This window comes from Larus michahellis, chromosome 3 (assembly GCF_964199755.1).
Source record: "Larus michahellis chromosome 3, bLarMic1.1, whole genome shotgun sequence".
NCBI classification, from domain to species: Eukaryota; Metazoa; Chordata; class Aves; order Charadriiformes; family Laridae; genus Larus; species Larus michahellis.
This window is the reverse complement of record NC_133898.1, coordinates 22,543,154-22,568,535: the sequence shown is the minus strand read 5'-3', so window position 1 is coordinate 22,568,535 and position 25,382 is coordinate 22,543,154. Positions and strand designations below refer to the sequence as shown.

Genomic DNA, 25,382 nt, shown 5'->3' with positions numbered 1-25,382 from the left:
AGGTCTCAGGAAGTTTAGAGCACATGTCTTCCAGGCCGTTTTTGTGCTCAGCCCATTGCCCATCCTCTGTTTTGTCTCTTTGGAGAGCAGCTGGGGAACGATGGGACCATCTCTGTGGTCACCTTCTCCTCCACGCAGCTGCTCAGTTGTTGTCCTTGCATTTTCGCACCTGGGGGAGATGAGAGGCCTGTAGTGATAATCAATCAGAATTAAACCGAGCTATTAAATGAACCAGTGACCTTATTTACGTGAAAGAAGATGATAACAGTAACAACCATGTCCAAAACAACTGCAAAGCAGATCTTCAGATAATAAGAATTATTACATTATTACACTTTTAATTTCTGATGAAACAACATTTTCCTACGAACTACTGACTGAAACAGATTCAAATTCTAAGGCAGGAAGTCTTTTTAAGCTTTCCCTTAGTCAGTGGTGCCATTAAACACATTTAGAACACGTTTGAGTCTACAGTCCTTTCTGCTCCGACCACAAGCGTGCACGCAAATCCATACCATGAGAGGCTTGCATCAGTGGGACCAAGTAAGGGTTGCAGAGTCAGGCCCCACGCAGAGCCCTAGACACAGCCTTGTTCTTATTTGGGATAAAAGTGAATGCATTTTGATGAGCTAAGCAACCAAACTGGGTTAATATCCAGTTTGTCAACAAACATGTTTTGGCATGCTGGCTAGACCATGGATGTTCACCCCGAGTAAACCCAATCTTGGATTATTTTGTTCCTGGAAAAATGAAGGATCCTGAAATTTCCCTTGCAGTCGGCAGTGCCAGCTATGTGAGGAGAGAGCCAGGAGCTCACAGAGGCCCTTGCAAGGATTTGGGCAGCGCTGGGCTGAGGACTAGCTGGGAACTTCTGTCATTGCGGACAGACAAATCATGCACGCTTAGAGCGACGTGATGCTGAATGTGCAGAGAGCGAGGCCAGTCTCTCTGCTCGTACGTCGTGGGATGTTCTCTGCCCGCGCCTGCGTCACTACAGAGGAAGAGTTGTTTTCACAAACATCTGGAAAACTCCACTCGGCTGACCAGAGGTGGGGGCACCTCTTGAATCACACCAGAATTAACATAGCCAGAACTAAATATACTCTATTTAGTGTGTTTACCTATAGATATAGGTGCATATATATATAACCTATAAATATATAGGTAATAAATAGCAATCCATGATCTTCCACAAGCACATCAGGGCTTCCTGGAGATAGACATGCAACCCATCAAGTGCCTTCCAAAGTATTTTTCATAAGGAAGGTCTTTCAGAACCAGGCTTTTGTTTACGGCATTTATGAAGATGTCTACAGCCTCAGCTATAAAAATCTGTCGAAATATTGCAATGGAAATTCAGGCACATTGTTTTTCTTTTGGTTTTGGTGCAGGGGAGGTTATTTTTTTTATTATTTTATTTTTACTGATTATTTTTAGAGTTCGGTGAAGGGTTTGGCTGGTTTTATAGCTGCTGTCATGTAAACACTAGTAACTTCTCAAACACAAAAATGCGTGTATGGTTCTAATTTTAAGCACATGAGGTCATCGGTTAAGTGTTGGAGGACCGCGTGCCGGTCGGACACAAGCGGATGGATGGGTCGCACTGAGTCTTCTTGATCCGATTTCAGCTTCAAGTGGGTGAATGAGGCCGGCTGGCTCAGGCGCCCAAATAAATGGCTTGATTTACACAAGATGCTGACACAGGGTTTTCCGAGCCTCCAGAAAGTCCACGCCTTGTGGGCTTGGAGCTGCGCGGGAGGCGGGCAGGGTTTCCACCGGGGCTTACCCATGGACAGGGCGAGTGGGTCATGGCAACCCACTCGCCAGGCCGCAGCAGTCCTCGTCCCTCACGCACAGCGCGGGGGCTGGGGACTACCGGGGCGACTGACTCCCCGAGCCCCGTTGGCCCTCCTCCTTGGGCTCCCTCTGCATCCCGGCGGGATGAAGGATGCGCCCGGCCGCGCCGGCGGGCCCTGACCCAGCGCGACGCCCCCCTCCCCTCACGAATCACCACACCTGCCCCGGCCCACTTCACCCCGGGCCGGGCCCGGCGCCACCCGTGACGGCTGCCACGGCGGGGCGGGACGGTGGCGCCGGCGGAGCTCGCCCGCCCGCTCGCGTTTGCCGCGCCCGCCCGCACCGCCCAGCGCTTCCTGCGGCGCGGGGCGGCGGAGGCCGGGCGGGGGCGGGGAGGAGGAGGAGGGGAGAGACGGGCAAGGGAGCGGCGGGGCAGTGGGAGGAGGAGTCGGTGCTGCCGCCGGATGCTGCGAGGACGCGCCGCGGCCCCCCTGCGCTGCCGGCCGCTCACCTGAGCGGGGAGGAGGAGGAGGAGCCGGCGGCCGAGCTGCGCGGAGCCCGGCGGCGGCGAGGCGGGCGGAGGGTCGGCCGGGCGGGCTGCGCCATGGCGCCGGGCGCTTAGCGGGGCCGGCAGCGCGGCAGGAGGCCCGCGTCCCGCCGTGTGCGCCCGGCTGGCGGCGGGAGGGCCGAGCCGGCGGCCTCTGCCGCGGCCTAGGAGAGCAGGCGGCCTTCCCCTCAGCGCGCCGGGCGCGGCGGCGCCGTCGCGGCCCACAAGATGTCCACTCGGACGCCGCTGCCCACCGTCAACGAGCGGGACACGGAGAACGTGAGTGCCGCGCCGGGATCCTTCCCCTGCCCGCCGCCGGCTCTCCCCGGCACCTGGCGGCGGCCCGGCCTGTCCTGCCGCCCAGGCCAGGTGCCCGAGGGGTGGGCGGGCGGGCCGCGGCCGTCCCCCGGCCCGCCGTCTGCCCCCGCCCCAGGCTCTTCCATGCGGCGCTGCCGGGGCGGGTCCGGCGCGATGGGCTCCACGTCGCCCCAGCCCGTCGTCGGCCCCGGGCCTCCCCGCAGGATCGGCGGGCGGCTGCCGCCCGCAGGGCGGCCGGACAATCCCTTCCACGCGTTGTTGGGCCGGGCCGGGCCGGGCTGGGCTGCCCTTATATGTACTTGGCTGGAGCCGGCGGCTGTCGGCGCGGACGGGCGGTTGGCTTCGGTTCCCCGCCGGGGAGAGGCCTCCGGCCCCCGGCGGTCTGCAGGCCGGGCTGCCCCGCCTTCAGGCGTCTCCCACAGTGGGCACCCCCCATCCCTGGGTCGGGGCACCCACTCGTGGGCTTTCGAACTGCCGGGCGCTCGGCCCTGTCTCGCCTTTTGGGATCCAGCCGTACTTGCTCTTTGTTTGGTTTGCACCTCAAAGGTGGTCCCCGGCGTTGCTGCTGCTCGTATTCCTCCCTCTGTTTTGCTTTGTGTTGCGTCTGGGAGAGGCTGTCGTCTCATCGTGTCCTTGGTGCCTCCCGAGTTGATTGTTTGTATCTTCCTTTGTGCTCTGTTTAAACATCTTTGAGCTCTTCCTCTGCTCCGCCCGGACTTGATGGACTAGAAGTGTAGCGTTATTCTCCGTTGTGGTCGTCTTCCTGCAGAAAATAGCCAGTCTTGGTTACCACAGATGGTGGACCTGAGAAATCTTAAAATCCTGGACCGTGGCTGGTCCTGTCCATTGGTGGTGATTATTTAAATAGGCGGTAGTTTGGGAGGTGTGAAATTTTCATCTTAGGTGAGGGGACCAATGTTAAAAGAGGTATGTTTGGTATGTGTGTTAGATATCATTAGTTGCCTTTGGAAAGGTGGCAGAAGGCGTAGGAGGGGAAAAAGGAGTCAGGAAATTTAACACATGCAGTCATCGCACCCAACTTCTAGTTGCGTGGAAAGTGATCAGCAGGAAGTGAGGGAAGATGGCCTGGTGGGTTGAAATGGGTTGAAGAAGATACTTGTTTGTATTGCATCAATCCATAGAGGTTCTGGGCAACGCTAGGAGCTCTTTATGTTGTTACCGTACAAGCTAAAGCAGCAGTGTCTGCTGAATAGATTGCTGAATTATATGAAATGAAAAGTGCATATGAGAAGAGGATTTGGAAGACAAAGGTAACAGAAATGAGATAATATAGTTAAAGAAGCAAAACCCTCGCTTTGTATCTTATTATAATGAGCTTTTAGTATCAGTTGCTCAGTGGAAGTTTAACTGACAACAATATCAGCCTGGTTACTAGATAAAGCTTAAAGTGAGTAGATGCATTTGGTGTCTCCTTACTCATCGTGGACTGATGATTCTGTATTACTGTCAGAACGAAAGCAAATCCTTGAGATGGAAATGAAAGTTTAGTTAGATTTAATTAAATGATGAAGTCCAGGTTTGAGTGATACAGGTTACTCATGAATCTCCATTTCAAATGTGTATAGGAATGTAGATGAGAGATGACAGGAAGGGATAAGAAATATTTACGCATATACCCAGTAATATAGTGCTTAAGACTTAGAGAGTACATTTACGTGGGGCAAATGGAAATATTCTTAAACGTCATCAAATGCTATAGAATGAAAACTTCAATTAAAGTGTTAGTAGTTAATTTAGAAAATACTATGTTAATTTTGGATGCTCTATTTTGACACCTAGAGATAAGCAAGGATTATTTATAATTATTATTATTATTTCAGAGAGTACATTGAGTATCTAAAAAAAAAAAAAGGTTTGTACAGGATATTGAAATACTCAAAATCATACACTTGCTCCTGAAAAGCTTGGTACAAGTCTGTAACTTAATACTAATGAGTATACTCCTCCAGTCAGATAAAGAGTAAAGAGCTGTGCAGCAGTAAGTTCCCAAATCTGTACAAAGTAATTCTAGTGCTGTCATTAGTATGGCATCTGCTGGGTTTTGGAGCAGAGATCTCAAGGAGGTTGTCGCTTCTGCCCTCTGGGGAGCCTTGGGAAGCCCTCTCTGGTACCTGTGGTCTCACCTACCTAAGACCTTCTGCTAAAGTGGCAAATGTGGGATGAAGGAGGAGGTGGTCGGTTGCTGACTTCCCGAAGAGCAGCATTCCTTGATTTAAAATGGACTCTGTCAGGGTGAGGTGAGACTCTTAATTTACTTTTAATGTGCATCCTCCTGCTAATAAACACTAATGGACTGGGGATGTGTTTATGTTGATGGGTCTCGATGCGCAAAGTTTAGCTAGTAAGCTCTGGGTAACTGAGGTGATGAGAAGTTGTTGGAAAGAGTGAGGAGTTAGAGAGCAACGTAAGTATAAGTGGTTTTGGCTTGGTAAATAAATCCATCTTTGTAGTGCGTATTTCCAGTTCCCGAGTACCTATATTAGCGAAGCTCTCCCAAGCTCTGCAGCTAATGGTGGTCTTCAGGAGAGCACTCTTTTCTTCCATCTCATCCGCATGGCCATCTCGGCGATGTTGCTCCATTGTGTGACTCCCAAGGGACAGACTGTAGCTCTGTATGCCGGAGAGAGCTGATTGATGGTGCTGAGTACAAACCTACGTATGTGTCCAGCTGTGCTTTGCACGTGGTGTGAGGTCGTTGCATGAAATCATGGGGAGCTACCCTACCACCCCCCCCACCCCCCCCGTCTCTGGGTAGCTGTTTTCAGTGCTCTTTAAAACAGGAAATATTAATAAAATTTCAATGTGTGCTCATCTCAGTAAGTATGCGTGCACGTGTTCTGTCATTTGGAAAAAACAAAATGATTATAATAATCGGATATAGCACCTACCACAAGAATATACATTCCTTGAGGAATTATAGGTGTTCCTGGTGGGATGGGTGAAAAATGTGCATATTTCCGTAATTCTTTGTGTCTTTTATCTCACAGTGCCCTTTGAAAATAGTCTAGAAGGGATAAGACCATGCAGCAGATTACTTGATAAGGTCTTATCAGGAAGCTGGAGTGAAAGGTACAGGGACTGCCGACAACGGACAAACAACAGGTGGAGGGAAATGGTGGTTGTGAAACAGTGTGTGTATAACTGATAGGTCTGCTTTATAGAAATTCACACCCTTTTTTTTTTTTTTCTTCTTTTCCTTTTTTGCTATTCTTTGTCTCCCAGTGCTATGTTTAACTTTTCTAGCATGTGTCCATAAATATTTTTCACTGGAAATGTTATTTCTCTTTCATGAAAGCTATGTTTAAGGAAACAAAATAGAATATGATTGTCAAACAGTTATTCCTATTGAATGGCTTATTGGGAAACTTGGGGAAATTAATGGGTGGAGGCAGTACAGTAAAGATTATTTTCATGCCTATTATCAGATTTATTTCTTTCAAGTGATGGCTAAGAGTAGTATTCAAAATAATAATCTGCCTGTGTTTTGATTTTGTACGTGTAACTATTTACAGCTTCCTCTTGATGCATTTTACGTGGGCTGCAGTAGGTAATGTTTCAGTGTATTCAAACGCTTGCAGTTGGGGTTAGTTTGGGTGAACTGATTTTTCCCATCTCTGCTGAGGCTGGAGGAGGAGAGGGACAGGAATCGAAAGCTCTGAGCTAGAGTAGCTCTTTTGTTTTCACTGAGTTGGTATTAATTGAGGAAAGGGAGGCTTTTATGTTTTCCCCTTCATATTGTATTGTATCATGCAATTAAATTGGGGAATGGTTTTCCTGAATACAACACTAATATGTTCTCTTACATATTTTTGGGAAGCTCTGTATAAGAAGACTCGTAGAGATTCAGCACTTGCATTGGTAAAATTAATAAAAATGAGAATGCTGTAGTTTGTTTTTTCTGACATAAGGACCTCTTGGTCTGGCATAAGAATACATTATTTTTTTGTATAGTAAGCATAATTTAATCTTTTGAAGGTATTACTGTTATTTGTGAATGTATTGCTATTTACTTGTGTTGTGGTGCCACCCATCTAGCTAAGTTTTAAGGTATTATTTTGCTTTGTACTCTTCAGACACATAAAAGTTGGTGTATTCTGCTGCAGAGATCTTGCATGTTTACAGCGGAAGAAGGAACAAACAAGGCAGGAGTGCTGGATGATAACACTGGCCAGAGTTGAGGAAGAATGTGGGAATTGTGGTTTGTCTTACCTAGCCAGTGCCGTAGCAGAATGATTAAGAGATGTCATGGTGGAGGGAGTTTTAAAGGAAGGATAATCCAGTGATGTATGATCATGTGATTTGCTTCATTATCATACAAATAATTATAATTTTGACACACACACACCCACCCATTTGCAGTCTAGTGAGGGAAGGGTGATGCCAGCTAAAGTAGGTGTGGTTAAGGATGACTTTCCAATAGTGGAGGCTACTAGAGAGCTTCGTTTTAAAGAGAAAAAAAATTGATCAGGGCAAGAGATAAGAGGATGGAATGGAGTGGTCAGGTTGGGGTAGTAGTAATTATACCGTTTTTCATTTCTTTCTGGTTTTTGTTGTTTTTTTTTTTCCTTCTGGATTTGCTTTTGCACAATAAGAACACATGGTTTTGATTTGGATGGAGGGGGCGTGGGAGAAAGTATCTGACAAGAATTCTTTCGTTCAGTGCCTTAAGCAGAGGAATGGCCTAGTTTCCAACCCTTATGGGTTCAAGAGTACAGCTGTATCTTTCTTATCCACAGGAGATGGGCTTTAGCAAAGTGGAGAATGCCTGTGTTTTTTCCTTGCAAGATTATTTCTCTTGATCATAAATATACCATTAGGTCGTATGTTTCTTTGGCTGGTAAGAACAGGGCATGTTCTCCTGATCTTATTTTGAGGGTTTGTGTTTTCTCTATGCAGACTTTTGTTTGTTTGTTTGTTTTGGTTCGGGTCTTGAGCAAGCTCCTATGTTGTGGGGAAAAACACTACGTTTAGCTAGAGCATTATGCATGGAGGGAGCAAGGTTCATTTTGTTATGATGTATGTTATCCATTTTGAAATTAACCCTCCGTGAGAATCATAGGGAGCCATGGGACAGATGATACAGATGTTTAGTTTGATTTTCCTTCTGTAAAGAGAAATATTTTGGAACAAACAAATGAAAAGGTAGCTTCACTCTTCAGTGTTCTTTCTAGGCATCGTAAAAGAGTATATAGTGTTAAAGTTCAGAAAGAGTTAAGGCAGTTTGATTGTACTACTTGTTTTATTTCATACTTCATGGGGTTTTTGAGGTTCATAGGTAAACATAAAGTTAGATTGTTTGTGGTTGGTGTTCTGAAAACTGTACTTACACGGTCAGTGGAGTTAAACACTCAATTAGAACAAGGAGATTATGTTTCATGGAGCCTTCTTATCAGTGGGGTCTCTACCATCATATTTTTCTGATCACACGGATTTACTGTTTATATTAATTTTTTTTTAAATTTTATAACTCTGCAATTAATGTTTTAATCATCAGTAAAGGCAGGATTTTTTCTTCCTCATGACATCCAATTATATTTAGAAATTAATGTTTCTACTATAAATATGGTAAGTTTCTACCATCACAATTGCTGCTGTTCAGCAGAGGCAGCTCCTGCCAACTTCTAATTGATATCAATAGTTTAAACACAGAAAAAGTTGTAATTTTACGTAAATCACTGTATCTGCACTTAAAAGAAAAATTAAATTACTTTCTCAGCGATTTGTATTTTCATTTGCAGAGGTTTTCTTCTTGTTCTTAGAATTCAGTATAGACTAGCCTTAATATCTTACTGATGTTTGACAGAGAACTTTAAACACCGTTTTCCAGTAGAGCAGGCTCATTGAGAAACTATCCTGTAAAAAGGAGAGACGATTTTATTGTTAATGCAGAGCTAGAAATCTGTGGTGCAGTTAATGCCCTAAGACAGATTTCTTACAAATTGGCCTACTAACAACTTGAGAGTTTGAGCAAACTTTTCAACTGTTGTGATATCGGAGAGAAAGCGTTTTATTGCTTCTGTTTAGATATTATCTTTTAGTAGCTTCAACCTTTTTTTTTTTCCCCCCCTTTTTTTAAAATAACATACGATTAGGCTCTCTGCTGCCCTCCAGGTTAAATATACTACTTGTAAGTTGCTGCAGACAGTGACATGTTTCAAACTTAGCTTATTTGTTTTGTGGTCATGACACAATCTATTAATATTTTTTTGTTGTTGTTGGAAACACAATGCTTGCTTTTTGTGGTTTGCTCTTTTTTTTTTTTTTAATCTTTCTGGAATTTCAGAATCACCAAAAATATTTTTATTCTTTTTTATTACTTTACAATTTTTTCTGTGTCTTCATTCTCAAATGTTTACTCACCTCTAGGTAGTGGTAAATTAAGAAGAAATGTTCTCCACAGTTGAATGTTTCTGAAAACAATTATGAAAGCAGGAAAGTTCCATCGAAACATTCACATTGTTCAGTGTAATGAATATAATGAGTATATAATGAATATAATGCAACTGAATCTGAATTTTAATAATAAGCTCTGTCTCCACATCAACTACCAAGCCTGCTTAATTGTTAACATTTTTCTACTTTTCTCACATTCTGAATTAACATTTTTTTGTGTTCTGTCTGCTCAGTGCTAAACTGAGCTTTAAATTAGGCCAGTTGTATTTCATCTAAGAAAGAAAATTTCTCCTTTTTTTTTTTTTTGCTTTTCTGTGAATAACTTTGTAAAATAGTAAAATCAAAGGATTGCTGAGATCTCAATGTCAGTTTTAAGACTTCATAGCTGTATGTTATGATGCAGTTTTGCTGAGCATCCTAGCGAACCTAAGGTTAAAAATTCCAAGAGGATAAGATTGTCCTTGTTCTTAACGCTAGTTTCCCTGTGCGTGTTTCATCTCATTTTTTTCTAGAGTAGCGACCAAGCATGCTATAGCTATAATGGTAAAATAGTTTAGGGCAGAAGTACTGGAAAGTATTCTCTGTGCTTATCGTAATCCTGCTTCTTTTTGAATGGAGATGGCAGTTGGAAAAAAAGTTTGGTTGTTTGCTTTTTGCTTTTGGTTGGTTTTTTTTGTTTGTTTTTTTTTTTTTTTTCAGATGAGTGTTTTGTCAGGAGTTTCTTTAGGTATGCTTTCAAAGAAAACACCAACTTATGCTGAAAGACATATGTTCACAGTTGTAGTAAGATGGCTGCACAGTTAAATTCAGCTGGGCTACAATTAACCTTTACAGCAATGAACCGGACGTGCTCATGAAGCAGTGCCATGGCTTAGGCTGTAATGATTGATCAATAGAGTGTATTTATGTAAAACCCAAAAGCGCAGGTTTTCTGGGCATTTCTGTAGAATGGAAGATCATTATGTTATTCTAAAATTCTCAGTCTTATCAGGACAGCTTATTGACAGTCACTTTACATCACTTAAATCATCGTGGAAAGCAGGCTCTTTTCTGCTGGAATGAATGTGTTGTCTGCCTATGTTCAAGTTCTCGTATTCTGTTGTTTGTTGTATGTGGATTCAGGAAAAAGTAATTTTCCTTGTTTTATCTTGCTGTTGCTCTGCTTGTGAGACACCTTAGGTGTAGGCTGTGGGTGTCACAATGGGAAGTGGTCTGCACTCCAGTTGTTTGGTGAGCTTATGATCAAGGTGCCTTTTGTGAAGGCTCCTGCGGAGCTGTTGGAGATTTAAGTGCTCGGTACCAATGACTCCTGGCCCTTTGTGTGCAAGCTAGTTCAAGTTTACAATGTTTTATAAAAATGTAAGATGTGTTATAGAAACCTGTATTCATAATACAGTAATACAACACGTTTTGAAAGAAAAGGATTATTTTTTTCTTCACACTTGCATTCTTCAAAAGAGTGGCAATATATGAGAAAGAGGAATCTTGGTTACTGTAAGCTTAATCCAGTTCCACTGTTTTAATTTCTAAGCTGTATACCAAATCTAAAGAAGCAATTGCAAAAAACCAAAAAGCAGTAAAACATTCTTTAAATTGTTCAGTCATTTTGAATACCCAGTAAGTATAATACCCTGATATGTCTGTTCCTAGTCCTAATGATTTCTCGGGCAAGGATTGATAAACATAGTTGAGTTACACTGAGGAGAGAATGAAATACGTTTGTGACCTCAGGTCAGTGTTTGCCTTGCTCACCGTCACCCTAGTGGTGTGTTAGCAGCCCGTAGAATAATAATCCTGTTTTACGTTTAAACATGTGGCCTGTAGAATTCACTAAATAGAAAAACGTTAATAGGAGCAGAGAATTATATCCAGACTTACGATATATTTTAATAAGTCAACATTAGGAGCTCTGTCCAGTTGTATTGCAGAACTGTATTTTAAACATACGTAGTTGTGATATGGAGAGCCTGAATAAAAAGACAAAACTTTATTTCACCTCTGAGGAAAGCACCTGTGTAGTACATCGATGTTCACATAGCTGAACATACAGAGTTACTGGATAGCCTATGGCAGTCTTTTGCAAGAGCAGATAATGATAATATTACTGGTGACAAAGTCTAATTGTTTTTGTGTTATAAAGTAATAATACTGCATGATAACTTTTAAAATCTCAGGCAGAGACAAAATTAGGCAAGGTTGTTAGAGAGAAGCAGTATCTTTCATTAGACAAATGTGACTGGAGAAAATAGATTAGATTTGGATAGATTAGGCTCTAGCAGGGCTTGGTGTAAAGGCTCCTGCCCGAGGCTAAGCTCACGGTAAAACCTGTAGTGCCTCTGCTCCACTGTGCTTCTCTAGAAGGACCCATGCTTTACTCATGATGCAGTAAAACACGCACCTTCTTGTAAGTGAAGGCACAGCCTTAGTCACTGGGATAGAGCGCTATTTTCGGCTCCCTTGGAAGCTTTCCTCCTGGCTTCCTCTTTTCCCACTGCTGGTTCTTATCTTTTGCATCTTAACCCAATACTTATGAAGAAAATAGAAGAAAAATAAAATAAAACACCTTTTTTTACTTGTCTCCAAGCAGCCTGCTTTTTTAGAGGGGAAAAGGCTATTTATTTGTAATCTTAAAGGTTGTCACGTAGGCCACTTCTTATTTTGTCCCTCACGTATTTGACCAATTTCATTTTAGACTGGGTGATAGTTTATAACCTGGCATCACAGCAGCTTTATCCTTATGTACTTCCCAATATCTGTCTTCCTGAGATTCCATTTACCCATCAATAAGTTGCTGGTCACTTAATACCTATTAATTCCTATCTTACCACATTCTTGCCCCCCCACCTTGTTTTCCCCCACATTTTGCTTACTAATGTGCTTTTGTGCTTGAGCTTGCCTACTGGTTGCCAACTTCCTTATGCTTCTCACTGTTTCTGGGACCTTTTCCAGTTTTGCTCATTTAATGACACAAGCAAAACCAATACAGAGCTTTGCTAAAGCTACGTAACTGTAGCTCCTGTTTATCCTTCAAGTAATATCTTTTTGTATGAATCCCAAGGATTATTTTAGTATGGGAATAATCTGAATAGTAAAGTGAAAAGGAGTGAAGAAATTCTTTGCTGTGGGTGGCTGGGAGGAGTTGTTTTGGGGCTCTTCTTGAAATTATTAGCAAAAAGGATTGTTACAACTTTACATACTTGTCGGTTAGGCTGTATTTCCTCACTCTACATTTCCTTCCCTCCCCCCTACTAAAGTTACCATGCTTTCTTCTCTCGGATAACAGCAGAGAGTAACCAAAGCTTTATAATGGTGACTTAGGACATCACAATTTTATAATGTTCTTTGTAGAGAGAGATTTTCTTCATGAACTCAGTAGATACGTCAGGAATTTAATGTGCGAGAGTTGCAGAGTTAGGGAAGCAAATTGTAGGGCAAGCTGAGGTACGTGTAGCAGCAATGTAAATTACTTGTGCTTAAACAGTAAATATCTGAAATTCCTTTTGAGAGTGCATGCTTGGCTTCAGTTATATATAAGTATCTTTCTAATTCTTAGATATTTCTGTCATTACTTAAAATAAGCAGAGGCATAGCTCAAAAATTCAGAGAATCTCGTGTGTTAAGAGGAGTCTGATTTTTGCTGTGGAAATTACCTTAGCCCGTTAAATGCTACGTTGAGCTCTTACAGAGGATATGGTTGTTTTCCACAAATGGATTATGTGTGTAATGTATTTACTCATATCTCTATCCCAGATAGTATTATCGATTGAAGGTAATAGAATTCTTTAAAGTATTTGAGTTTTTATTTAGCAATTTTTTTCCAACAGTAATCAGATTTTCTTCCCGCTGCAATTATTACAGTAAGGACTGTCTACCAGTGGTTAAAAAGAATCAGGAAAATGTAATTTCTTGGTAAAGGACTAAAATAGTATTTTCTGCTTAAGATCACACTCTAGAAGGAATAACAATTGTAATCGTTCAATACAATGAGTTGTATACAGAAAAAAGTAATACTGTCTCTGAGTAGTCTTTACCAGGCATACCTGTATATAATAGCTTTTCAAATTTGCTTTTCCTAATTTGATATTAAATGAACAAGTCTGGCTGCTTTTTAGGCTTCTTTCTTCCAGTGATGGAGGAACAGAAGATGAACATGAACAAAGAAAATTCATGAAAGCACTTCACAATGAAACTCTTGCTCCATCTACTGCATAGTCTAGAGAAATCTTATCTACAGAAAGTTGGTATGAGCAATGAGGGTCGATCTGATATAGATGCCGGAATTAGTCAAGAGAAGACATAATTATTACCAGAGAACGTATGCCTACAGCAGTCTTCATAGACAGGCTAAGGGAAATCTAATCCCTCAACCTGTGCAAGGCAAAGTGGACTGATAAAATAAAAACTGCATTTAAAGGTCCTTTTTAAGAAAGCTATTCTTGCTTAACCAGTGATTACAGAAGTATAGTGCTGATATCAAAATCAAATTCAATGTTTTCTAAATACTACAAGACAAAATATTGATTGCTGTTGTTATTTTTTGTGTGACCTTTTGTAAAACTGTATTTTGGTAGTGTACAAGCTTTTTCACTTTTACTTGTTAAATCCATTTCCTAGTGGTGTATTATACTTTGTTTAAATAGAATTATTTTCAAAATGAGTGGTGTCAGGCCTTCTGGAGTAGCATAGAAGGCTCAAACTGGACTCCTGTATCCATCTGTTTGTTTTCATTCCCTTTGCATAATAATTACTAACCTGAAGAAGCAGAATTAAATATAGCACTTGACAATTAGACTAAAGTTACTATGACAAAGTGAAATATTAATGGTGCGTGAGCCATTTTCCTAATATTGTCTTGATTTAAGTGAAGATGTTTCTAAGACTAGCTCAGTGGGTGATAAACAGGAAAAAAAAAAAGAGAGCATACCGTGAGACTGTCAAGTATATTGGCAGGTAGTACAGTTATCGTATATTCAAAGTTTACCTCCAGATAATTTTTGAGAGAGGGTGGAAAGCTGTGCCTGATTTCAAGTCAGCTATTGAGTGGTAGAAAATGAATAGGTTCTTTGTTAGCTGCTTGGTGAAATGAAAAAGATATTTAACACAATAGCGCTCATCCCCTGGGATTGTAAGGGTTCCAGTTAGTTTGGTAAATAAAGGAAAAAAAAAATTACAGATGGAGTTCCCAGAGAGCCTCTGATAATTTAGGGATCACAACATTGCATAAAGGGATATGTGTGCTTGTAGCCCAGAAAGCCAACTGCATCCTGGGCTGCATCCCCAGCAGTGTGGCCAGCAGGGCGAGGGAGGGGATTCTGCCCCTCTGCTCTGCTCTGGGGAGACCCCACCTGGAGTGCTGCATCCAGCTCTGGAGCCACCAACATAAGAAGGACGTGGACCTGTTGGAGCGAGTCCAGAGGAGGGCCGCGAAGATGACCCAAGGGCTGGAACACCTCTGCTGTGAGGACAGGCTGAGAGAGTTGGGGTTATTCAGCTTGGAGAAAAGAAGGCTCTGGGGAGACCTTATAGCAGCCTTTCAGTACTTAAAGGGGGCCTACAGGAAAGATAGGGAGAGACTACTTATCAGGGAATGTAGTGAGTAACTACGAGGGGTAACGGTTTTAAACTGAAAGAGGGGAGATTTAAACTAGATATTAGGAAGAAATTGTTTGCTGTGAGGGTGGCGAGATGCTGGGCCAGGTTGCCCAGAGAAGCTGTGGCTGCCCCATCCCTGGAGGTGTTCAAGGCCAGGCTGGATGGGGCTTTGAGCAGCCTGGTCTGGTGGGAGGTGTCCCTGCCCATGGCAGGGGGACTGGAACTACATGATCTTCAAGGTCCCTTCCAACCCAAACCATTCTATGAGCGTGTGGTACGTCATCATCTCTCCTACAGTGCTGTGGCTCTCTTCATCTCTTAAGAGGCAAGGAGCATCTTAGGACTGTGGGTGGGAGAGGGACCCTTGCCAGGCTGTTGGTAAAGACAGAACATAACTATGCTGTCTGACCCATCCTAAGATTTGGAATAATTCAGTGATGTCCGTTTGAAATCTGCATAAGGATGACTCCCCTGTAAGGTTTTGAGGATGGATTCCCATTTGCTGGTAGGGAGATTGATAGTCCCTGTCACTTGCTGACATTGTCCTCGGGTTCCCATGACTTCTCTGCTTTCCTGACTTTCCCTTCTGTAAGACTGAATCAAATTAATTCCTGTTTTAACATGAGACAGCGTCTGATTAGGTAAGCCACCTCAATTGGGGATTTCCAGACTGTAAGACATGTTACTCTAGCATTATCCAAACTGTTTCAATGTCCAGCTCAGGACAGAACCAAGAGTCACCACTACTAATGGTGGGCTGGAGACCACCATTGCCGCTACTGGTTATTTGCTGTATCTCACCATCTAAATAAAGCAGTCTGGAAATGCCTGACACTGACAGCTTGCAGGCTGGGGTACTGTCTGAAGACCATAGCTGGGGATCTGGGATTCCTCAGCCACTGACTGTCAAGGGCTCAATAGAGAAGTTATACGTTTTTTTTTTTTTTGTACCTTTTCTTCTTTCTGTTGGATTGGCTGCCTGTTTTAATGACTGTATTCACTTTGAATACATAGTAGTTTTTGTTCAGCCCTTTAATTGTAGATTCTTTGGCTTGCATTAAGCTTTATCCATATATATAGAGGCACATTATTTCTTCCATATTTTCTTACCTTTTTATTTTAATGGGCTGGGTAAACCCAGCATCTATTGTTTTTAATATTTCCTTTACATCCTGTGATATTTTTCTTTCACTTCCTTTGCTCACTTATGTAACGTGGACCGTTTCATTTGTTATGTTCATTCTTTTTCTTGTGCTCGGCTTTTACATCTCAGCTATACTCACACATGATTTCTGTTTATGGTTTGAATTCAGTACATTGACAGGTATCTGCGTGTGTGTGATTGTCAGTATTCATTATCTACTGTATTACTGCATCTACCAGTTTAAAGCATATAAAGAACTATTTTTTTCTAGCTCTATTACATACTTCGCAAAATATTTGAGGAATATTGCTGCTGTTTGCTTCCACGCACACACCCCCCCCCCCCCCCACCTTTTTTCAGTTTTGTTTCCTAGTAGCATATATTTCTGAAGTGCTAAGTTATGGTAGTTTGTGATCATAAATAATTGAAGCCCAAAGGTTAAAATAGGTGGTTGCATGAGTTTAGAAACAAGGGGCTCCGAGGAGATTGTAGTCTGAGCTCTGTGTAGAGCGCACTCTTTGATCATAAGATATGAGCTGGTCCAAGGGGCATACAGTGTTTGGACAGCTTGAAGTTAAGCATAAATCTGTGCAACGTTGGGAATATATTTGCGAAGTTGAAATCTGGTGTAGCATTATCCACATAAAGGTAAATAGTTGCTACAGCCCAGCTGAGGACGTTTTATTTGATCTGTTAATTAACACTTAACATGAAAAACAGGGCAGAGAACACTCAGCAGAAGACTGTCTTCATTTTGCTTTGGTTTTTTTTGCTTTGAGTTCACCATATTCCACTGTACCGGCTGGCTTGGATACATCATCATAATCTTGCTCTGTATGTAAAATATGGTTTATGCTTTCAGAAGCTCGACTAATTTTGGTGGGGTCCTTAAAACTTTATCTGCAGCTCCTGCCATCAGATCAGACTCTGCTAGACTGTTCTTGGTAGACAAAATCATTGTAACTGAATGCTGCTTGTGTGCAGGCTCGTTGGTAGCAGTATTCTACACCGTCTTAAGGTGCTTCCTTCTCTTAGGAAGGTGGTTGGTTTTCCTGTGCCAAAATATGTGTTACTTCTAAAAGTCAAATTTTGTATCAATGCTTATGAAAAAAATATGTCTGCAGAATGCTGAGTCTGATTATATCCTGGTTTAAATACTAAAACTGCATCTCCTTGGCAGATGGGGTCCAGTAGACACTCTGCACTTCAGTCTTCTGAGGCAAGACTTGTTAATGACATCAGAAGGCCCTTGCTGCAGAGAGGTGGACCAGAAAATATTATTAAACCTTCAAGTTGAAGAAACTAAGCCAGTATGCTCTAGTGTAAGAGGCCATGAATGTGCTTTACAAGTCAGGAAGGATTCCCTGCCCCCTTCCAGGGCTGCAGCTCCTGTGGAAGGGCATGAGATACAGCCTGTTAATCTGCTGTAGGGCCATGCATTTTTTTCCTATTCTAATTCTCAAAATTAACTGGTTGTTCAACTACTTTTAGATGCATTTGTGTTCCATGTACTGTATTGTACGAAGGGAAATATTAAGATGAGGCTGCATACCCTTTAGATCTGTAAAGGTCCATAAAAGCTATATGGCAAAGGAATATTCGAAAATCCTTCTGAATATTGCGTAACTTCATTTGAAACATAACTTGACGTGATCCTCAAACATCAGAGTCCTGCACTGCCCTACGGTTTCTTTTTTAGGACATGTGTGCATCAATTAGTATGTATTGCTATCAGGTTGGATATTTTAATTGGTCATCTCATCACTTTTTAGAAGCAGGCTTTTACTTCAGAAAGTTAATAAGACCTTGGGGTAAAATAGTCTTCAAAATAAGATGGTGATCTTTCTTGATGGATTCATCATTGGATCCATTGGATGGATCCAGTAATGGGGATGTAAAGACTTTAGAAATGCTGTCCAGCTTGCTAAAGGAGTAACTTAATTTTCTCTTTTATGTAACAGAAATGTTAAGAGTGCTTTCCCCATGCATGTCACTCCTAAAGGGTAGCTTCTTAAGGTCGCATTTGTGTGCTCTTCTGTTTCACACACCTGTGCAGGTGAACAACACAAATAAGCAAGTCTACTTACTTGTTTGTGGGATTTCTTTGGTTTGAGTTGGTTGGGTTTTTTTGTTGGGGTTTTTTTTTGGTTGGTTGGTTGTTGGTTTTTTTGTTTTTGTTTTTTGTTTGTTTTTTTTTTTGTCCCAGTCCTTCTGTTTTTTTACCTTGTTGTGGAATGGGAATAAGTATCTCCTAGTTTAAGTTTCACTACTAGTGTCGATTTGCCTCTGGATTACCAAGAAAAGTGGTGTGCTCAATTTTCTTTTCCATGTTGTTCCTGTCCTGCCAGTGTGGTTCCATGAAAGCTTAACATAGAGCTGATGTGGCCCCATCTTTGTGCTACTGGGCTTTCCCTGTCCTCCTCGGGCCTGCGCTGATGCTTGGGAAACTGTCTGGAGGTCTGCATACTCAAGGAGCTGGAGGTTACCCTGGCAGAAGAGTTGCTGGGTTTTGTCTGGCTTGGCTGCCTGTCCCAGTGGTGGTGTGGCTGTAAGTGGGTGTGAGCATGTCAGCAGCATTGGGTTGGCTTCAGCAGCCGTCATGCCACATGTGGACTCTTCCAGAGTCGTTTTAAGTATGCAGTGGGCAAGGAAAAAAATCCCATTTCATAAACTTTGACAGAAAGAATGAGTTGAGATTCAGATCCTGGTCCCAATTAGCTGCATGTATGCTTTTCTTCTGTAGAAGAAACCTCATCTGGCCCAGAAGACTGGTTGTTTGATCGTGAGTATCAGAGACGCTTAGCGCTGTAATCTGGTCTCTCTTTTGTGAGTAAACCTTGCCTCTTGCTGCTGTTTTCCTTGTCTGGAGGCAGGCCTTGGGTTTCCAGATTGTAGAAACAGCCCTTTCCCCTAAGTTTTGAAGTTTGATATTAAAGCATTTTCCACTTCTTGTACTCCTGCAAATGTTTGAGAAGCTCCATGTGCTTGACATGATTCTGAACCGTAAGTTGTTTCATGTCTCTCTTCTCCTGCCTTTCATCAGGCCAGTTGAAAAATGACCTGGCTGCATCATTTATAAGTGCAATAAAAACTCCTGCCAGTTTCCTTTGCCAGAAGTTTCGCTTTCTGGGTGTGTTCGGTGTGTTCCTGTTCTTGTTTGGTTGGTTCAATTAACGATCAACATTAGCATTTCGTTTTCTTTTTGTTTTACTGAGGGTTTTTGAGCAAACTGTGAGTGCTGTGGCATTCAGCAGTGGTGCCCCATAGCTGCCTGCGTCTCCGGGTGCTAGCAGGATCTCCTGGGTGAGCTGGGAATGCTTGCTGGGACCTCTGTGCTGACAGGTTTGAAGATCTCATGAAATAAGTCAAAAAAGGCTGGCGCGGTTAAACTGATCACCTCCTGAGGGAAGAGCAATGGCTAGCAAGAAATGTTGAAAGAACTCTCTCTGCGTGAGCGGCAGTGTTTACATGTGTCCAGGAGGCTGCAGCTTTTCTCCTTCCTCCCCCACAAGTGCTTTTCTTCAAAAACGCAGGATTTTGTTAGGTTTCATGGGTGAGGGACGTTAAACCATTTTATTTTGACAAGACAGGAAATGTTTTACTCTTCTGCTTGCTAGGGATGACTGTAGCTTCTAGTACTATACCAAATGACAAAATAAAAATGAGTAAACATAAGAGGATTTTAGGAAAAACTCCCTTTTTTCCTTTTTTTTTTTTTTTTTTCTTCCCCTCGGTTCCACCTGTGGCTTACTGCAGCAGCTTTTAGCTGACTTGTCTCAGTTTTCACTGAGGCTACAGGGAGGCTTCAGTTTTGTTGTAGCAATTAGTGGAGATGATATGGGCCGACTGTACTGAATTAGCCCTGGAAAATCTTGTTTGTGTGTTTGGGATGAGTCAGGAAGGAAAATGCCAGGTTGAAATAGCTGTGCCAATTCTGAGTGAAATGGAACAAAGGCAGGAAGGTCCTGTTCTGCTGCACCTGCACGCCTGGCTGGGCTGAGGGCTTCAGGCCCAGGGAGAGGAGGAAGCATATTAGCTGAGTTCGGGTTACAAGACCTGATTTAATGCTATGATGGTATTTGTTTTTCTGAAATGTTTTGACTGACTTTTCAGGGGAGGACCAGCGCATGGTATTTTTTTTTTTTATCATTTAAATAAAACGTATCTGTGATTCAGTGTGTTAGTGAGCTTCACCCTTCCATATGGCATATATGTTGTGTTTAAAACAAACAAAATTAAAAAATGGGAGCAAGGTTACTATAACACGGACAGGATTTGTGACAGGTTAGTGTCACCGTATGAAAATTACAAGTACTTGGTGTATGAAGCTTGAAAGCCATCGGTTAGCTGTGGATGGTGCTGCACTGGTAAATGGTGCTCTCTTGTCTATCCTAGATTGCTTTAAGTAGGGAGCTGTAAACATTGCATCCTGTGTAGTTTGTGATTAGAAAAACAATTCTGTCTTGAAGTTGGCAAACATGTTTCTGCTATGTCTCACAAAGCTATGTTGGGCATGTAAAACAGAAACAAACAAACAAAAACCACAAACAAAACAAAAAAACCCACCAAAACTTCTAAGGGGCTTAGACACCATAGTAACAAGCAGGGGGTAAGATTTACTCAATGCTACACATAAGTTTACCTATCGCCAGCATATTTGTATGCTTTTAGAAAGGCATCTTTACTATGTATTGACATTAAGGGATTGTACTTCATCTTGCAATAGAAATATTTTACCATTAGCTTTGAAGTTTGGTTTTTTTTTTTTTTTAAAATGCAGAATATTATGATTGGGGAGAAAAGGAAAGAGATACAAAAAAGAGTAAGGGGAAGTAATTTTGTTTAGTATTTCACTTGATAGTATATATTGAGCTCCATGCTTATAGTTTGGATATTTTTTATTTTTTTTTAAAAATATATATAGTGCTTTTTGGAGTTACAGCATCAGTTAATGAAAATGTTTCCATATGCTTGACTGAGGCCAGCTTTATTCTTGCTGAGAGCTTTGCGCTCTTTCGAAAGTTCATGCTTGGAATTCTATGTATTATGTAAATCTGATATAAACAGAAAGATGCACATGACTGTTTTTGATTATTTTCTTTGTGCACATCTGGAAAGCCTGTGTGAGCAGGCTCAGGGTTGGGTACAAGTTGAAGACAAACTTTTCACAATTTTGTCTGATTCTCTTCTGCCTCTGCCATGCATTGATCTTGGTATCCAATTTGAAATCTGTGTATACATTTTCCATTTCCCTCACTGGGGTTTTTGTTTGTTTGGGTTTTGGGAGGTTTTTTTGAGCAGAGTCCTGCATACTATTCCATTCTAGTAGAGTAGGTTGATCACCTTAAATATTTGGATTTTTTGTAATAAAATTTCTGTCATGCATTCACAATCTGGTATGTGTTTAATTGCTGATAAGAAATCATTAAAAGAATCATGTACACACATTCAGTTTTTTTAATTGCCCTCTCCAAAGCACTTTCGTACATGTCTGAGAGGTAAGGAAGGCTAGAGTAGATAGCGCTCTCTTAACGTTTGGATTGAGATCAGAGGTGCTTTACTAATTGTAGTATGATGTGACGGGTACGTGTGGCAAGAGTAAGCTGCAGTTTTGTGCAGATGTGAGGTTTACATGGAAGAGGAGTGAATCCTCTTTGGCACTACCCGGTGGATCAGGTATTATCATATGTGGTTCAGAGTTGCACCACGCTTCATACCTGTAAACCTGGACCTCTGGGCACTCTTGATATGTGATGCAGAACAAGCTGATCTGAACATCTCTCTTGGTTTCTACCTCGAGGTTTACCAAGATCTTTCAAAAAATTGGACTCTTCTAGTTTAGTTTGACTGTTACTTCAGCAAAAGAAAAAGACTTGCTCGAGTGGTTTGCTAGAAGCTCCTAAAGGAATAGTTACAGGCAGCAAGCAGTTAAAACGTGGAAGCAGCTAGGACACTATTTCTCATCCTTCTCCCCTTTCCTTCCCCTGTATTGTGAATCAAAGCTGTTGCAGATCAGAGCCATTTAGAAGATGGTCTTCTAAACCCTTCAGACGCCCTCTGTCTGGGCCAGCTATTTTGATTACTTTGCAAAATATGACAGCTGTTACAAATGCTCATGTGTATGACACATGCTTGAAAATGTTTGCAGTTATGAATATTAAAACTGGCTGCAAGAAACTTAAGTTCGCAACAGGAGATAATATTGAGAGAGGAAGTGTGATGATGTGCCTTTTCTAGCACCGCATGTGCATACTTTGCTTCCATGTACCAAGGAATTTGCCTTGCCAGTAATTTAAGAAGGGGGAAATTCAGGACTAAGATGTTTGTTTAATCAAGCAAGGTGTATCTGTAGGCAGATCGATGTGTCGAAGTTACCCCTTTACTCAGAGGGACTATAGAGGCCTTCAGTGTTGTTTGAGAAAGACTGTGGTTTGGTGGCCAGAGTAGTTCTGGGCATTTTTTAAGACTAAGCTGTAAGAGCATACATATATGTAATGATGTAAGTTTAATTACAGTGTACAGTCCGTGAGAATACTACCCCAAGTGGCTAAAGGACGCTGAGTAAGCGAAATAGTGGAGCACACGCTTTGTGTCTACTTGGTGGGGTTAGTTCTTCTGCACTTTCTCAAAGATAATGTGTCTGGGCATCATGTCATGTTGTTTTTGCAAAGTTGCCTTGGGTAAACACAGAAAATGATAGCTTTGAGTCTTGGGGAAGCAATGGGTCAGGTTAACTCTCTTGTGATCTTCAGTGCCATTGACTTGCTGTAATAACTCTCATGAAACGTGTCAGAAACAAACCCATCTAGGAGTAATAAGTGTTAACTGAGCTCTCTTCAGTCACAATATAAAATTGAGTGCTAGAATTACTTTTTTGAGATTTCTGAAAAGGTGGTGAATTTTGTTTTGTATGGGGTTTTTCTTGTTTGTTTTTTAAATACTTGACTAATGCGCAAAATACTTAAATGGCTGCTCTAATGTACTGTTTCAGCTCTAAACTTTTGTTGCTGCTGCACCTTTTTGTTTAAAATCTCATTTTGTTTTCAGAAACATCTAATTTTGTATTGCTTTCTAGACATTTTAACACTGACGCAAACTGAACATACAGGGGGTCATGTTTATGAAGTAGTAGTAAGGTAGTGTTTCCCACTAAATTATATGTATATTAAAATAATATAACTATATATAATATTATTATACTATAATTTTTAAGAGAAATATCAGAATCCCTAATTAAAATCTAGTGTAAGAAATGCAGGTGGTTAGCTGGAATTGTTTTTAGATGGCAGTGAACTTCAAGGAGGGTGGTGGTTTTTACAGCCCGCTTGTTTCCAGCACCCTGAAAAATTTCTCAGAATTTAGAGATTGTTCTTCTGAAATGGCATTTTTAAATAGCCACATAGTAGCTGATGCATAATGAATGAATGTATTGTAATGGACCAGAAAGATCTTAAACTACGTAGCCTGTCTTTCTAGACAGTGTGGATATTGCATGCTTCTGTGGAATTCAGCTTTAGCATTGTTTGGAAATAATCTCTGGGATACCATTATTTGACCTAACTTGATAATTTTTTTCCCAACGTTTTAACCTTGTTATGTTTCAGTTTCAATGAATGCTGATTTCTAGAAGTTGATGAGTTTCTAGTTTAAATTCCTCTCTACTTTCCAACAATAGCAAGCTGTTCATGTGCAAAAGATAGGCCTATTGCAAGACTTAAGAAGACTAATTCGAATTTCATTCAGTGCTGTTCAAATTCAGAAGTTATTTTTATGTATGTATGTGTGTGTGTGTGTGTGTGTGTGTATATATATATATATATATATATATATATATATATATATATATATATATATATATATATATATATGGCTCACAAACTAAGAAACTTGACCTTCTTTGTGCATGTTTCCTGTCATCCTTGGGCATAGCTGGGGAGAATAGTTGACTCTGAAGGTAGTCTCTCTAAGAGGGAGTAATTAAGAAATTAAGAAGCTATCCAGAGGGGCTTAGTTTTTCCTGTCACTAAAAGACCAAAATACAGAATTGTCATTACCATGCACCTTGCTACTTTTTTTTTTTCCCTTTTCAGATTTGCTTCTGTGTTATATTGTCATTACAATTAAATAACTGCTTTCCCTGTTAAATCTGCATTAAAATGATCTATGCTGTGAAGCCATCTTTCACTTTGCCTATGGCATTGATTTTGCTTGTCTATCCAGCTGTTTATCTAAAAGATCCCTTCCGGTATCTACTGGAAGTAGGCTAATCCTATGAAGCATACGAAATTGGCAATTGATATTAGGGTTGCTAATGCTTCTGGTAGGCATTGTATTTCAAGCAGTGAAGATCTAATTGTGTGTGTATATATAGGCTCCAAGACTTTTAAACCTTGCTTGTGTAGCATAGTGCTGTAGCTCTGGTTAGGGTTCTAGGTACAGCTATAATATTTATTATTACCACCATATAAATGCTGATCCTGTCAGGGTGTTCTCTTGGGCAAGACTTTTATTTGGGCTCTGGTTTATCACATGTAGGACTAGTGTCCAATGTTGAAGGAATGTTTCAAAGCCTCTTTGCCTGGAGCTGTCCTTCTGATCCTCTCTTTCCAAGTCCACAGAAAGTATTTTAATTATCTGCTTCTAAAGGATAAATACTATTGCTAGCGTGTTATTTCGTGGTTGAATAAGTTTGTCCGATATACAGAATCTAAATGTGCCTGGCTTGCTTGGTTCTGCAGTAATTTGGAAAAAGGTTTAGCAGTGGGGGTAAAGTAGTATTTTGCAGAGAAACTTGGGTAATGAAAAGACAAACAGAAAATTATATTTAGGACCGTTCTCCTGGCCATAGTGAATAATTAATAATGCTGGAGGTGATGTAAGCAGAGTTGTGCTACATTTGGGAAGAACGTTCTGGTTGTGGTATACTCCTTGTTTTTTCCGGTTCTGTTGCAGATGTTTGCTAGTTTTCCCAATTCTACTAGTGCTTATGTCCCAAAATAACTCTGCTTGTCTCAGTGGGACTGTCTGTAAAGCCTGGGTGTTTACAGGAGGGGATTGACTTCAGTCTATAATAATGCACAATGAAGTTGGAAGCACTGCTTTAAATTCCGTTTTGTATAAGAAAATAATTACGTGTATAAGGAATGACAGGTGAGATCAGTATAGACCAACTTCGGTTGGGTATTGGGAGAAACAGCGAAACCTCTCTCTGCCTTCTCGCTCAGCTTTCAGCTTAAGGTCAAAGATCTAGAAACCTTTGGTCTGTAAAGAAGCAGGCTCCGTTAGTGCTCTGTGCAAAGATACAGAGATCCACTTCTTGATTGAAACAGTGAATCAGGGGAAAATACTAAGGTGTCTTGAGTTTGGTTGCCGCTTTATGCTTAGCAACATTTGTACCTATCTGCCACTAATGTTAGAAAGCATTTGAAATACTGAAACATTTAACACCCCTTTGACATCTTCTGTTGTTTTGTTTTCTCCTTGGAACGCTTCCAAGCCCCATCTGTATCTTGCCCCTTATATACTGGGAAGCTGAAGAGGACAGAAGCACTGCAGATTTCAGTGACTAAC

At 41.5% G+C, this 25,382-nt stretch overlaps 1 protein-coding gene across 9 annotated transcripts in view; it reads left to right on the top strand.

The window, feature by feature from the left end:
* The first annotated feature begins 2,195 nt into the window (after positions 1-2,195).
* The window catches only part of MARK1 (microtubule affinity regulating kinase 1), a 61,522-nt gene continuing 38,335 nt past the window's right edge, over positions 2,196-25,382 (top strand). For 8 of the 9 annotated variants that reach the window (XM_074579082.1, XM_074579078.1, XM_074579081.1 and 5 more), the window contains exon 1: positions 2,196-2,623. In XM_074579082.1, the coding sequence (XP_074435183.1) occupies positions 2,573-2,623 (51 nt within the window). In that variant the 5' untranslated portion in view covers positions 2,196-2,572. The remainder of the gene's footprint in view (positions 2,624-25,382) is intronic. The other variant, XR_012586026.1, reaches the window with a different exon arrangement.